The sequence below is a fragment of the Pelmatolapia mariae genome, linkage group LG13, assembly GCF_036321145.2.
Source record: "Pelmatolapia mariae isolate MD_Pm_ZW linkage group LG13, Pm_UMD_F_2, whole genome shotgun sequence".
Taxonomy (NCBI): domain Eukaryota; kingdom Metazoa; phylum Chordata; class Actinopteri; order Cichliformes; family Cichlidae; genus Pelmatolapia; species Pelmatolapia mariae.
This window is the reverse complement of record NC_086238.1, coordinates 24088669-24104726: the sequence shown is the minus strand read 5'-3', so window position 1 is coordinate 24104726 and position 16058 is coordinate 24088669. Positions and strand designations below refer to the sequence as shown.

Here is a 16058-nt window from a genome sequence, read left to right as displayed (position 1 = left end):
TTTAATTCATCATCACCTTTAGTGGTGTCCCGTATTGGTTCGATTGGGGCTTGAGGACTTCTAATCTCTATGCATCACAGATGTTCTTGGACACTATAAGCCACTTGGTTGCGCCTCTCAGTGTACATAGTCCCAGCTCACATCTTCCATCTTGCTACTATGTGTTTGATAGTCTCTGGGGCACCTTTGTAGCGGTCTTCCTTTCTACCATGCTCAGAACACCTCTGTTCTGTCCTTTCTAGCCACTGGTAAGACTGATGTCAGCCACTTCCCTGTATAAGTCAATGGTACATCCCATGTGGCGGATTAAAACCAACCAAGGCCCTGAAACCAACTAATCTTCACCCTCAACCTTTCAGGTACTCGCATAGCAGCGCCCTTATTTGTGCAGTCAAGCAATCAAGGAGTGCTGTTAGCTTCCTCAGCTAGTACGGGTCATGTTGGGTTCTGGTGCTGTTCAGGTCTTTATTCTGGAGACTGCTCTGGAAGATTGCTATGGTACGCTCAATTTCAGTTCTGGCTGTGTCTTCCATTGTGAAATTGCTCCCTTGTAGCTGAACGTATACTCTGAATGGATCTTTGGCAAGCAGGCCATTCATTCTCTTGGGCTCTGCTTTTCCGGCATTTCTTCAGCCTAGTGGGCAGAGTTTTGCAGTTTTTGGTTCTTCAGTTATCGAAAACTTGTTGTGTCTCTTTTACATTCAAGACATGACCCAATTTGAGCAAGCATTTGGCAATAGTGGGAAGGGAAAACTCCATTTAACAGGAAGAAACCTCAGACAGAACCGAGATTAGGGAGGGGCACAATCTCCAGAGAGACAGAACAAAAGACACTGCAGAAGAGAGCCAGAGATGAAAAGTAACTAATGATTAAATGCAGACAGGTGTATAAACACAGAGTAAATGAAATAGGTGAGTGAAGAAGCAGGATAGTCCAGAATGGGAAGCTCCCAGCAGCCTATTGCAGGGCAACAAAAGGAGGATAAAAGTTCAAGACCCCAAGATCCCTCACATTGTTACTGGAGGCCAAGGTAAGGCAATGCAAGTATCTTTTTTGACACCAGGAGCAAAAACAAACAAACAAACAAACAAACAAACAAACAAACAAACAAACAAACAAACAGCTGAATTATGTTAGTGTTAAAAATTCTGAAACAAAGTATGATTTAGCCCAAAATATGAAAAATCTTATAAATATTTCAGCTATATTTAATAAATTGTTTTATTAAAAAAAGGTTTTATTTTTCAAAAATACATATATTTTGTGTTTTGGACCATGCTGTATTTAAAAATTAGATGAAAATTAATTAAGTGCTCCATCTCTCGATGTGTGTTAAAGTGCCCGTTATAAATGTTACCTCGAGCCAGTTATCAGATTTGAAAGAGGCAATGAAGGCTAAGGTGTAGAATGAAGAAACTTAAACTACCAGTTAAGGATACTACAGAACATGGCTAAAAAAAAGAAACAAAAATAGCAACATTTTACTAAAAGCTTCACAGACTAGAGTATATTAAAAAAGGACGCAAAATTTCTATGGGACTGTATTTTTTCTTGTGCACGTGCAGTCAGTGTGATGCTAAATTAAATAAGCAGAGCATAGACAATAACTTTAGAGAAGCAGAGAGAACCAGTGTTCACTACAGTCAGCTCTGGTCAGTCATTTATTCACACCTTGGACCTCCTGGGCACCTGGCTTTCATGTAGAAGGTGGTCCAGCTGCTCCCAGCTTCTATTTGGCAGGACACACCATGATTTCAATTAACTCTAATCAGTGTCTACTCAACACATAACATTATACCGTGCTATTAAGCTGGGTGATAAATATATCAGTTTTAAAAGTATTACAAAGGACATGCTTCAACACAGCATGTGGAAACACTAGGATTTAAACACACGTCAGAGGCTTTTACCAGATAATGAGGAGTAATTACAACACTCACAATGCTATTCATCAGCTGTTATTTAATTATGAGACCAGGGGCACATTAATACAAGCCAGCATGCATGCTTACATACTCCTGCAAAGTGAAACAACCAGCAGCATTAGGCACACACAGGTAGCATACACTCGCTGTAACAGGCTCTGGGATGATAGCAAGTGCTCAATGCAAATGCAGGGTAGAAACACTGATGCTAGAGCATGTGTATAAGTTTTAGTCTAACATAAAGCTAATTTTACTGTACTCGTTTTAGTATGTAAGCATAGACATTTCCCTAGGCAGAGCTTACTAAGAGGGGCATGATAACTGAGCAAACTTGTTGGTGTGCAGACCCAAAAACTCAACATAACATGCCTCAGTGTAGATGACATTGTGCATAGGTCAAATGTTGTGTGGTTGAGAAGTGTTAGGGAGGATGAAAGGGAGTAGTATGAACACATTTAAATCAACAATGGAAGAAGCATGAAAAAAAATAAAGATTCTCAAAACCACCATGAAAAGCACAGACTATACAGGGTTTATTACTTTATTACTATATATAGGGTTGATAAGCTTGGAGCAGATTCAAAGTTTTGGAAAAAGCGTATAGGGTCTTTCCGAGTTGCTTTTTTTCTCTAGGGTCAAATATTAATTTGATGGGCCACATGGCTCAGCTCTCCTGTGAATGCACTACGGGTATAGTTTGCAGATGGTTACTTTGGTCACTCTGTGGGTTAAATGTACAAACTCATGCGAAATGCAAGTATAGAAAGACATCTGAAGCATGACTACAGTCGGACTATAAAAAGGGTCATTCAAGCACTAATAACCTGCATGTCCCCAGATGAGACGACACAGGATATAAGCAGTGGGCTGACCTAATCTTAACTGTGCTGCAGCTCACTGTCTACATTCACTTGCATTCATGTATATATTTATCTGCTTCGCACTTTTACTTTTTATGTTTATTTAAGTGTTGTCTTACAGTATGTTTTGCACCAAGTACTGCAGAAATTTCCTAATGTTTTAAACCTGCTCAACATTTGGCAATAAAACCTGATTCTGATTCTGGTAAAATTCTGATTCTATAGACAGCTTTGTTGCTTATGGCTCACACAGAGGCCTGTCTGACAGTCTGAAGACAGACTGAAAAAACAAGAGATTACCTGAGTGTGCACAAAATATACCTGCTTCCAACTGCACCCACCGAGGCAGTCTTACCTTATACATAGTTCAAATGTAATCAACTCTTAACAAATCAAAACTGCTCAAAGTACACGTGTGTATATAGTAGTATAATTTCATATATATTCGTTGTATTTCTGGGGAGAAAACAAAAAACATTTTATCCAACTTGCTGAATATTAATTAGAAGAAAATTGAAATAAAATGAAGAACTGGGGTTTCCTTGTATGGAAACACAATTATGAATGGATGGAGTATGAAAAGTGTAGACTTCTTTAAACTATACCACTGGGACGGGTGTGGGATTTAAGCATACAAAATTCCAAAGCATACAAATTCCGATCTTCAGCTTAACAATCTGCAGCTCCATCTGCTGTTTCATTTAAAACAAATCCATCATCCACCACACTACCTACATACAAAACAACATATGTACAAACAGTCTTCCCTATAATTCTAAATTACATAAAAGCCATGCTGCAGTAACTAGAATGCAGTTATCACTGAGATCAAAGACTGGAGTGATCCAAACCCAGGCCACTGGTTGGCACATCATAAGCCAGAATCCAAACACAAGCTAAAATTCAGACAAATATCATTAGGGTAAAATTATTTGGCTGAACAAGAGAAGGCAGCAAACTGCATGCAAAGATGGGTTGACAGGGTGGAATGAGAAACCTTAACAACTCTTACTGCCTCACTTTTTGTTTTTTTTATTCCACTGCATCAACAGATGTTATAGATCACAAGATACAACATTTAATGTGGCACAGTAACCTTTATGCACCAATACACAATATTACCGCTTTCTCATAGCCATAGTTATCAGTAGTTAACTTAAAAAAAAATAAATTAGATTATATATTCGATCAGGTGATCCCTAACCGTGTCAATATCAGTCTGCTGGGTTGCTTGATATGTTTTCACTCCCCATGTTACTATTGCTCCTCTTTGCCATCTCTCCTCATGCTAGCCAGACTGAGTATATGTCTGCTGCTCCCTGTGCCTGGTTCTGCAGGGGGTCTCTTACTTTTAAAAAACAGTTTTTCATCCGCATAACTATCAAGTTCTCATTCACAGGGGATTGCCTGAAAATTGGGGTTCTCTCTTTGCTATACAATATAAAATTACTCTAAAGTCCCTGGAATCCAAGATTTCATGCCAAAGCTGTAGCTTTGTCTTCAACAGTATCCCTGCTAGACTCTTGCAAGGATCTAACAAGATTATTTTTAGATCACCTTCCAGTAATCACATTAACCACATACACATGACATGGGTGTGTATTTTCCATAGTTTGAATGCATTTAGGTATAAACAACAACGAACACGTTTAGCCAGTGAGCATACAGCTACGGTTAATTGTGTAAACAAAAACTTTAAAGTGATATATAGGTGTTAGTTGTCAATGAGAAGCTGTTTGATAAATGGCCTGTATTTGTATAGCACTTTACTAGTCCCTAGGGACCCCAAAGCACTTTACACCATCAGTCACCCACCCATTCACACACACATTCACACACTGGTGATGGCAAGCTACATCGTAGCCACAGCGACCCTGGGGCGCACTGACAGAGGCGAGGCTGCCGGACACTGGCGCCACCCTCTGACCACCACCAGTAGGCAATGGGTGAAGTGTCTTGCCCAAGGACACAACGACCGAGACTGTCCAAGCCAGGGCTCGAACTGGCAACCTTCCGATTACAAGGCGAACTCCCAACTCTTGAGCCACGATCGCCTTTTTATCCAAAAAAGGATAAATGGCTTCTCACTCACAATCACGTACACGTCACTTTAACAGTCTATTATATTTCTGGGAGTTCTCTCTATGTCCACAGAACACCGAGTGTTAAGTAGTAGACTGCTTTTCTGTTTTTTGCTTCCCAGGTTGATAGCAATCAGTTAAATTTATCATTTTTGAAAACTGGTCTTTTTTTTTTAAAATCTGCCCAGCAACACAAATGCCAGAAACCCTTCAGGAAATTGATTTCATGATGTTTTCGAGTATGTAAAATCTAAATAATGAAACATGGAGTGGTAAGACTTCTTAATGACAGATTTCTAAACGCATACTATGATAACCAAAAACTTATCAAGCCTATTGGAAGTATGCAGCTTTCTGCATTTTTATATTGGGCAAGCTAGATTCAATTACAGGATATTACATTGTGCTTGTCACAGACTTACTTGAGTTGATCAATATTCTCAGTGAAAAATGTAAGTTACTATCAAGCAGATAGTAACTTACATGTCACTTTTGGTAAGATGCATACCAGGTCACAGCAAACAGACTGTAAATAAAGATGTTATGAAGACTCGAGGTGACTTGAGCCATAAACTATCCCCATCTTGATGTCTAATAAAAAGTGAAATGTTTATTTCATTCTTGTGATTGCATTCTCAGTTGTTCTATAGTTCTGTGTCATTAATCTCATACAAACTCAGCTACCATCACTTATCAGCAGTCTCTCCTTAGAGAATTTAACATGTTGCCTAAAGGTCTTTGATGTAAACCACAAAAGTCCCATTTCCTTTGTGTGGGTAAGCACTATTCATTTCAGTGAATAGAACGAAAGATCTAAGGGATACAACATTATTTTTACAGATAACCCTTTCATGTCCACTTCAGTGTGACAGGTGAGTCATCTTTCTTGCTTACTGTTTATGGTAGAAATTGCTACGTGATCACTCTGTTGAGCTGAAATATACAGAGGTTCAAATCACTTCTCCTCAGCCAACCGGTGGGGCCTAAGAATCAAGGCGCACAGAGGCTAGATCCGTCTCTCTGTTGGTCATACTCATCACTTGCAAAGACACGGGCCCTACCTGAGTCGTTGCGTAGGTAGGAGGACATGGCGGGAATGAGGCAGGACTGGCTCAGCAGCTCCAGCAGCACTGCTGGCAGTGCTGAGCTGTTGTGAGCTCTGCTGGCTGTTGAAGAGGCATCAGCAATGTGGCAGCCACTTGAGCCTGCTGGGTTGATATAGCTTGCCAAGACCTAGTAAAGAAAAACAAATGCAGACAGAAAAAAAGCTCCTTTTAAAAGTTACCCTTTATGAAGAAAAGCGCTCATGTGACCTGCTCTGGATAAGGGAGAATCCATGTTTTTGATCACTGTGTGTCTTCAGATATCCCTTCCTACACACCACAACTGCCAGGATGATAAACATACCTCTTTATTGGGAATCAAATATATGCACCAACTTTTTTGTTGGGTGCTCATCTCTCACTATGACAAGGCACAGTAAATAATATCAAAAGAAATTAAACATAGCTAGATACGATACCTTTGTGTGGTTCATTGTTCAAATGAATCCTTACTCATCTTAAATTGAGCATTGCTGCAGCCCTTTTTTTTTATCCCCTGCCTGAAACAAGCCGTTTTAGTTCCCTGCCCTCCATTTAACCCAGCTGTCTGCTCATTATTTGCGTCTTGTAGTTTGGTCAGTCTGTTGAATTTGAATACTATAGTGCAAGTTCACAAAAAAATTAATGGGTTCATTTATGGCCCATGTTTCATAGGAAATACCAGGCAAAAATAACCCACCTTAAAAAAATGCTCATTTGAACTTACCTGGAGTAGACAAGTGACATGCTCTTCCTCTAGCCGTTGCTTGGTGAGGGCCTGCTCTACGTCCCAGCCTGACGCTGTAGATCCAGTACCAAAACCCGTTCCTTTAGCCCAGTACAGCTGTTGCTCCTCACTGGTCCCCCCACCATGACAGCTGGATATCTGTGGCTGCCCCACACACACACACACACTTATTTACAATTTCAATACACCAAATTAAAAAATATTAAATCAAAGATTTTGCATTTTTATTTCCCTTTAACAATTATTAATGAAATTCAGGCGTAAACACTGTTGCTGCTTTTTAAAAAAAAAAAAACATCTGGACATCACGTTTTATCATGTATTCAAAAAGGTCAGAGTTTGTTCTGGCCTACACAGAAAGCTGCCATAAAACATTTGTGATGGTCACATGGAGTCAAACAAGAAATGAGTCAAAGGAGCAGACAGGAAATTGGTCCCTGAAGTTTAAAGTTAATGTTTTGTTCAATTGTCTCTCATGTTTAAAACAGAGTGTCTTATCTCCACCACACCAGTGCTACCACTCCAGAACATGGGTCTCGGGAGATCAAGGTCAACCACTGCCAATGTGATGTGTTTGGCTCAGTTTTGTCTATTCACACAGTCCCTGAACGAGCATGAGACCGGACACATCACCACCACAACAAAAACAAGGCAGGTCTGCTTCAGGAACCCAGTGACAACACCTCCACTCAGGGGGGTGAAAAACTCAAGCTATATGCTTTAGCTAGATATGTTTTAATTTTTTCAGTTTGGTGCTTGAAACATGATAAGAAAACAGGTCTAATTGGTTTATTCTTTTTCTGGGATACCAAACCATTGTTGACTCTGTTCTTACGCCTCTCTTTGAGGCCCCTTCAATTTATAAATTTTAAAAAAAAAAAAACCCACCAAGCAGAAACCACCAGCACTGAAGGCCTACACCTCAGATCACAGTAACTATGATTTCAGATGCCATTCACACTAGGAAAAAAATCATATTGATTTTTCCTACACATTAACACAAGCTGCCATTAAATGCATACAAACACAAACCAGGCTCTCTCTTCCCTCCTTTATTTAAAAACCCATTGATGCTTTATTGCTGTCAGAATGGTTTGTAAATTGCTCTACATTTGTATGTAAAGCACATCCTTAATTTTTTTGTTTCAAGAGCTAAACGTCCATATACTCTGCACTTAGGGCTGTGTGATATGACCAAAATCTCATATCCCGATATAAGACATCTATCGTCCCGATAACGATATAAAAAAATCACAAAAATTTAACATTTTCTGTAAATTCTGTGAATATCGGGCAGCTCGACTTGTGTGAAGTGTTTCCAGCTGGGCATTGTGTACCTGGAGTCGAGTGTTTTAACCGAGGCATGAAACTATACATTTTTAGACATAAGTTGTAACGGCTGCCGTTTTCTTTGAGTATTTATTACACGGCGTGCTGCGGGGAAAAGCCTGTTCTAACATTTGAGTCCAAGGTTTATTTTTTAGCACCTGACGGCTCTTTTTTGCTTCTCATCCGTAAATACTCCGCATACTCTTTCACGTGATTCAGTTTATTTTGAAAAGTCTCAACAGGATCTTGAGCTTTATTGTGAAAGGTTTATGCGGAAAATAAACAAGCCGACACGTGATGGTTTTACCGTCGTTGTTGCTGACGACAACGCATAAAAACCAATGACTGTGATCAAAACAATGAAAAAATATTGCCATAAACAGTTTATTTTGCGACACCACGAAACAAACGATAGCGTAAAATGAAACGATAGACGTTTTTATATCGTCATCCGATATATATCGTTATATCGAACAGCCCTATCTGCACTTCTTCAAGTCATAGAAGATGTGCAGTTAGCAGAGTCAGGAAAGTCGAGGTGAAGTACTACCCGTTTCTCCCCCTGCAGATGTCAATTATACAAAAGACATCTCGGATGCACTCCCATTTCTCCCTGCAGTTGTTTGTTTTTTATCATTCACTATGAACAATTAAGCCATTTGCCAGGGAAAGGTACGCTAAGGAAGCCGTAAGTAAAGCAGCAAGACAGAGGGTCATTAATAACGGCAATCATTTTTATCCTCAGTTTCTCCATTACTGCTGACAGCAAAACACTCAGGCAGAGTGAGAGTAGCCAGTGGCATGAAGCTGGGTTAGTCTGACAGAAGTAAGAAAATGACACAGGAGCTGGACAGGACTCTCTTTTCTTAGACATCTCACAGGCTGGTGAAAGGTTCAAGAAACAATTCACAATGCAACACAGATACGAACCTGTCATCAGCCACAAATTTAAAAGAGCCAAAATGTATTGTCAGGGACAATTGACGGTTAGAAACAGACTGTATGTGTGATATGGGTCATACCTCAGAGACGCTGGTATTGGCGTTGGGGTTGCGAGGGGCGTGGTGGCTCAGAGCTGACAGACAGGCTAGAATGAGGTGGATGGCACCGATTTCCAGAGCCATGCGACGCAGAAGCACACCGTCGTCTGTGGTCAGAGGGGTGCTGCTGAACAGTGCTCGCAGGACATGGAATGGTAGTGTGGGGAGCACATTGGCTGATGGAGATTGCAGGATGTGACCTAAGAAGATGTCAAAGCAGACACTCAAAATAAGAAGGTTTTGATGCTGCTTTTATATTTGTTGTTTAGATTTGTGTTTTAGTCGATTAAATCACACATGAACAATCCATTTTTATTTTACTTTTCTTGAAGGGGGGGCAAAAAGGAAAATAAAGACACCGTGTGGACAAATTCTCGCTGGTTAGAAACAGTAAATTTTATATTTTAGTCAACTGGGGACAGACAGGAGAAATAGCTGTGTGCAAAGGATCTTTGCAATAGCTTTCTTTCAAATAGCTTAGCAATTCTCAAACATTTTCTGGCATTAAATACTTCCCAAGCTAAAAGTTCAAAGCCCAAGGTAAATTTCAGTGTGGACAGCTTTGACGTGTTTTCAGACTTACTGCCTTCTCCATCGTCTGTGACACCCAGCACCAGCCGCAGCAGACACTGGGCGTGTTTCCTCTCCTTTAGCAACACCTCTGCGTAACCTGGCAGGCGCAGGAAGAGGCCAAAAGCTGCCAGTGAGTGGGCAGGGATGGGCGACATGGTCTGCACTGAGGATGATGACGATGAGGATGTCTGGGACTGTTGTTTGTTGATGGGCGGTGGCTCAGCTGCAATGGACTCTGGTGCCTCATACACCAGCTCACCCGACTGCTCTATGGTCACCCACTCAAACTGGTCGCTGTCCTTGGGCTTCTCCTGTGTGCTGGAGGGAACCACAGGAGCGCTGACCTGTGAACAACCGCAACAACGAGTAAAGGCTCGGTGAAGGTGTGAAATGCAAGACAATGCTGACAGGTGAATTTAGGAGACACACAAGGCTCTTTATCAGGGCATCAGAGGAGCCAGAGCAGGTAAGCTCAAAACTTTTTGTTGTTGTGGAATAAAAAGCTAATACTAAAGAACTGCTGTATGTATGCAAGGTGTTCAATTTCTAATTTTCCGTGCCTCTTGAAAGCTGAGAGTTTTACCTGCTGAATGACATCGGGGTATAGCATGGGTAGCCTCTCCGCTATCAGGGCCAGGCCCCCCATGCCAGCAAAGACTTGCAGAGGTGACTGAATGGGACTTGTCTCCAGCAGGGACTCATCAGCTGCGGCATCCAGACATTCTTCACTAGGCATCATTGGTTCATCCTCAGGGCAGCTATTCAGAATGTCACAGTGATCCACTGCAAGTAGAGCAAAGAGAGGGCCTTGTACGTTCATCCACTGGCTGAGACTGAAAACAATTTCAAGCCTTTTGTTTGTTTCAGCAAACTCTTAACAGTTCAGTAACCTCCTGTAAATCCACCTGCTATGTTTGTCTTAATTCTGTCTATAATAAATATGTTTACACACATTATTATGTGATATGTTCTCAGGTTCAACCACACTATACACAGAGAGGGTAGGGCTCCCTGCAGGGTTCCTTAAGCTAAATCTGGAGAATCTAACGCCTTTCTGCAGTTCTAACTGGTTCAAGTATTAAATAATTTAACTAAAAATGTTTAAGTTTAATTACTAAAACTAAAATGTTTACAAATATATTTTTGATGACAGAATTAACAAAAATATCTACAAATTTTAACAATTACTAAGATCTTTTTGGAAGAAAAGTGAATTCAGTGCTTTATAAAAGAGATTGATTGAATTACAGGTTATTCTGAACTGCAAATCACAAAAAGTTTAATTGTCTTAAAAAGCAGCAGGCAATAAACAGGTTATTTCTACTTTGAGAAAACTCCTTGGTCATTGTGAATAAAGATGTGATGTTACTTGTGATGAACTTGATTAACTGGGCTGATTGCTATGCATTGTTGCATTGTGTCAACTCATGGTTAAATAGAATCAGCAGAATCTTTTAACCATATTTAACTCTTTCCCAGTGTTTCATCACTCTTGCAATCCTTATCTAACGTCTGTATTAATCCTCAGGATTCTTACTGAAGACAACACTGTGTGTCACAGTTCTGCACTGTCACAAACTGGTAAGTTTAATTCTGTAATAATAAGGTTTGTGGAAGTGAAGCCTGACAAGGTCCTTTCTCTCAAAAGAAAACCAACTGGTTTACAAAATATGTTAAAGAATTTCCCTTAATAAAATTAAATCCCTGATGCAAAGTCTGAATCAGAGAGAGATTTCACCGAGCCACAAATCCCTGTCATCTGTAAGCTGTCCTGTACTGCAGGGTGTCTAATCTCTACAGGTTATGGAATGACACACTGAATCAGGATCCACAGAGAGGATGAATCTATTGGTTAAATGAAGATAATGACAGACCCCATCAAGCAGTTAGTGTCTGGGCAGTGGGCACATTTGGGTAGTTTATTCGAGTTCATTGGAAGGAAGTGATGAGTCAGTACCCATTCGTTACGTGAATGTAATGGCTAAAGAAAAACTGAGTTGCAAAGCTGTTTCCCACAGCCTGTAAATACTCAAGGTGTGTAACTGGGGTGAAAACCGTTAACAGTTTTCCTTTCCTTAAATATCTGAATTGTCTGTATTTGCAGGCAGTGAGTATTCAAAAAAAAAAAAAAAAAAAAAATAGTGGATAGAAAAGACCCAAAAGGTGTACAATTCATCCAGATGATGGAGCAAAAAAAAAAAAGAAAAAAGAAAAGAGCAAGCATAAAAGAAAAATATCTTATAAAATAAAGTAAAAGTTAATAAACAATGATTTCTTTAAAATATTTCTTGAAGGTATGTCCTCCCGGGATATTACTTTTTGTTCTATATCTTTTGACTTACTTGAGCTCCACTACTAAGTCCTGATGTGCTCAACTCAGGGCATCCTGGCCTTATCGATGACATCTCATGTGTTTGGCTGGCCTCATTTAGCTCCAGAAGATCCAAAGCTGGTGTGTGCTTTACATTACTGCATCTGGCACTTTGCATTGAGTTGTGGGGAAGTAAGGTTTGGATGCAGGTGCTAAACATGGATACACATTCCATAAACCTCTTTGTACACTGTTCTTCAATTAATCTGAAGTTCACCAGAAGTTTGGAGGTCTGAAGCAATCGGACGTTGGTGACCTCTGTGCAATGGACCCTGCTCTGATTTTGTGGCCTACCACTTCGTAGCTGAGTTGATACTGTTCCCAGTCACTTACACTTTATTACAATACTACAGTTTACTGTGGAATATTTAGTAGTAGTGGATAAATTTTACGCACAGGTGGCATTATGGTCCGCTGTAATTCACCAAGCTCGTGAGAGCAACTCAATGTTTGCAGAAGAAGTCTGCACTCCTAGCTGCTGATTTCATACACTTCTGGCAATGATTGGACCAGTTGAATCCTTTATTTGGATGGAGGAGTGAATACTTTTAGAAATACAGTGTATTTTGATTTCAAGAATGGTTCATCCAAGTCGGTCAAAACACCCCCTTATATTGCGGGGAGATAATTTTAAGGTACTACAAAGACAGCAGCACAACCTATTGGCACACTAAAATAAACCAGTGCATCAACGATTACCATTATTCTTTCCACCTGTGCTTTTCCTGCGATTCCAAATACCAAAGAGATCAAAGTGTGGCAAATAATACTGGTAGAAGAAATTATAAAAACAACCACCACTGCTACCCCCCAGCCTCCTAGTAGATACACTTATGGTTTCAATTTCAAAATTCTATGTTGCCCTTATCTCAAGTTATGCCATTCACATGATTTTCAGAAAACATTATTTCTGACATTTGACCTTGAGGTCAAGGTCACCAGGATCCAAAAACTTCCAAGATTTTTAGTACATGTACCTATGATATCAATTTGAAGCTCGTAAGTCACTTTATTCTATAGCTTTCACATTCACAAACTTGGGTATCTACGCCACCTGCTCACCTGACAACATCTGCCCATCAGCCTTTACAGCCGAGGGGTAAAAATGGTAGTTATAAAATTCTTATTTCACATACCCTATGATTCCTTAAACAGTGACACATGAGTGTTAAGATGGAAAATATGGATTGTGGATAGGACATGTCGCATGGATAAAGGGAATATGAGCATATCTGCAGATTCACCAGTGCTGACATTGACATTAAAAATTAATTTGACCGAGTACTGACCCATGAGTCTGCAGAATCAAAACGCTAAATATAACCAGCCTGAAAGTCACCACTTCTACAGAATGACAGCATAGTTTTGAATGGGATATCAGCAGTTGGATTCAAGCAACAACCTGTCCTGACTGAATGAAATTCAATAGCAATTTACAATGTGAGTCAATAGGTAAGACTCTCACAGTAAGTGGGCACAAATTCAAATACAAATATACCATCTTTCAGCCATAAAAAAAAAAACCTCATGTTCACAATCGTTTAGAGACACAAATGCAACACTAACATCCCTATAAATGTTGTACCAAAGCAACATATAAGGATGAGAAGGCTTTAACTCCCAAGTGAATGCAAAGGTAAGCAGGTAAGTGTTTGAACAGTTTGTGCTAAAAACCACTCTGCAAGCTTTTAGACTTCAAAGCCTGTCTCAGTACAGCCTGAGCAGCAGCCAAGGTGATGTGAACTGAGTTCAGACCAAAGTACAATTCCATTAAATCTTGATGTGAGAGTAGAGTGGAAAAAAACAGGTCTGGATTTGTACTACATTTTAAAAACTCAATTTCTATTTACTTGATCATAGTTACTGAAGTGGTCTTGAAATAATAATAAAAATGAGAAGAATTTTAATTTCTTCCATTTCTATACGATAATTTAACCTTCATTTCATATTTAGATATGTGAATTTGACACAGAGGCACCACTGAATAGACTAGTTGACTGTGCCAAAATCCCAAATGTGACATAATCTGAAAGTTACTGTTTGCATAGTTGAGAAAAAACACTGTGATGTTACCAGAACAGGTGCAGGACTCATTACAAATTAAGAGTTTGTTCAGCCTCTAACCAGCACTAGCGTGTTCTTTGGTTTGGGACAGCTGAGGGAGAGCCTGATGTGGGTAGTCAGGGGTGTGAATTCAAAGTACCCAATCACAACATCATGTGATGACAAAGTGAGAGGATCAACTTAAGCACAGTATCTGCACTGTAACTAAGGCCCTGTGAGTTTTTCAGCAGGCAGAGCCTTTTTCTTTTGTTAGTGTGGTCCTTGTGGCTTTACTTCTATAATATTGCTGCATTTTAGCTGCAGTATCTCAATTATTTGGTATGTAGATTTCCTAGAAAATGCTGCATATATGGCTGGGTGTCTGCATTTTAGTTTAGAAATGACTGGATGTTTGGTGCTGTTCATATGTCTGACTTCACGTATTGGGTGCAGCTTGATGCATCTTTCACAAAGATTTGGCTTGTTTATGTTTTGCGCACATGTGCAAAAGAGAAATCTCTAAATTATCAGAGAAGGAATTTAGACTGCTTATAAAAAGTTAAAATTGTAATTAATCATCAAAAGTTTTACAGTTAAAGTAATAAATAAGCCAGCTCTATTGATTTTTTTAAAGCATATTTTTAGTGGGAACTGACTCCTCCTTAGGAGCTGTGTGTTTTATTACCTTTCTCAGTGCGGAGTCTCTTGAACGAGTCAGTCTTTGAAAGGCCGGGGTCAGAGATGACCTTGGAGCCCAGTTTCACTGTCAGGTTGATGGACTGGTAGCCCTGCGGTAGCTTGCGGTCATACAGAAGTGTGAGTAGCTGGGCCAGGGTCATCTCAGGTGGGAGTGGCTGACCTGGAAGGGAGGACAGAGTAGACACCGTTTCTCTTCAGTAATATGTGAACATGGACTGCTTGGTGTTTTACTCAAAGACCTGCGCTTGTCGCTGTCTGATATGAATCGGTTGTGTATGTGGCACCTGGAAGCAGCTTGTGGTAGAGGTGGAAGACAGGGACACTGATGGTTTTAGCTGAAGGATCCACACTGGATGAAGCAGTTAACTTGTCACTCATGACACGGCCTCTCCTTGATGGAGGCCGGGGAGGGGTAGAAAGAGCTCGCTTTGATTGGGACTTTAAGCCTGAAGGCAGAGAAGAAAATAAAAATACAGAAATACAGAACAATATTTGTTTTTCATCAAAAGGCATCATTATTAGGTCTGTAAATCACACAGTTAATAAGACACACATACTGTACCTGAGGCTACTACAACACTGTAGTTGTCCTGGAAGCCGTTGTCTGCCTTCATCTTCTCTTTCTCTTCATGATTCTTCTTCTCCTTATCCTCTTTCTGCTCGTTGATCAGTTTGGCAGTAATGCTGGGTGTATCTGGATAAACAGACACAGAAAATTAAATATATATTTTGTCACACTGCTTGTTTTTTTTATTACTTTGGTTTAAATAACATTAGCAAGCTAAAAGAAAGAAAGAAAGAAAAGATGCATCAGATGTAAAATTTGTTCACCCACACAAGAACAGCCAGAAGATGATATGTCTTATAGACATGCATACTGCCCTGTAACAGAAGCAGTGTATCAGGTTTTTCTATCCACTGTTCAAGGTCCCAGGGGGTGAGCCATTCATCATAGCTGCCTTGTACTTAACAGGTAATACCGAAGCTAACAGCATCAGCGCTGCACAGCTGACCTTGATAGCCAGAGAATGCCAAGTGAATTAAACTGCAAGGACAGAGCTGACTGCTGGGATATTTTGTTAATAATTTAGGCTGTAATTAAAACTGCAGCTCTTATAACTGAAAAACATGACTTCTCCAGTTCTTAATTAATCAAATTTTGCTTGGAATTTGAGAAAGGCCTGCCCCCTTGTGTCCTTACTTTACAAAGCTAGTTAAACTTGAAAAGCGTGGGTTGAACACCTCTCCTTTCTTTCTGAAAACATAAACAGGCTCTCTATGCTCAAAGAGCTCTAGTTTTTTGTCT

At 40.0% G+C, this 16058-nt stretch overlaps 1 protein-coding gene across 5 annotated transcripts in view; it reads right to left on the bottom strand.

The window, feature by feature from the left end:
- Positions 1-16058, bottom strand: part of birc6 (baculoviral IAP repeat containing 6) — a 145201-nt gene that overhangs the window by 43090 nt on the left and 86053 nt on the right. For all 5 annotated transcript variants that reach the window (XM_063491198.2, XM_063491197.1, XM_063491196.1 and 2 more), the window contains 8 exons: positions 15315-15446; positions 15037-15198; positions 14739-14912; positions 10223-10422; positions 9650-9983; positions 9049-9266; positions 6677-6841; positions 5929-6100 (listed from right to left, as the gene is read on the bottom strand). In XM_063491198.2, coding sequence (XP_063347268.1) covers positions 5929-6100; positions 6677-6841; positions 9049-9266; positions 9650-9983; positions 10223-10422; positions 14739-14912; positions 15037-15198; positions 15315-15446 — 1557 coding nt within the window. The remainder of the gene's footprint in view (positions 1-5928; positions 6101-6676; positions 6842-9048; positions 9267-9649; positions 9984-10222; positions 10423-14738; positions 14913-15036; positions 15199-15314; positions 15447-16058) is intronic.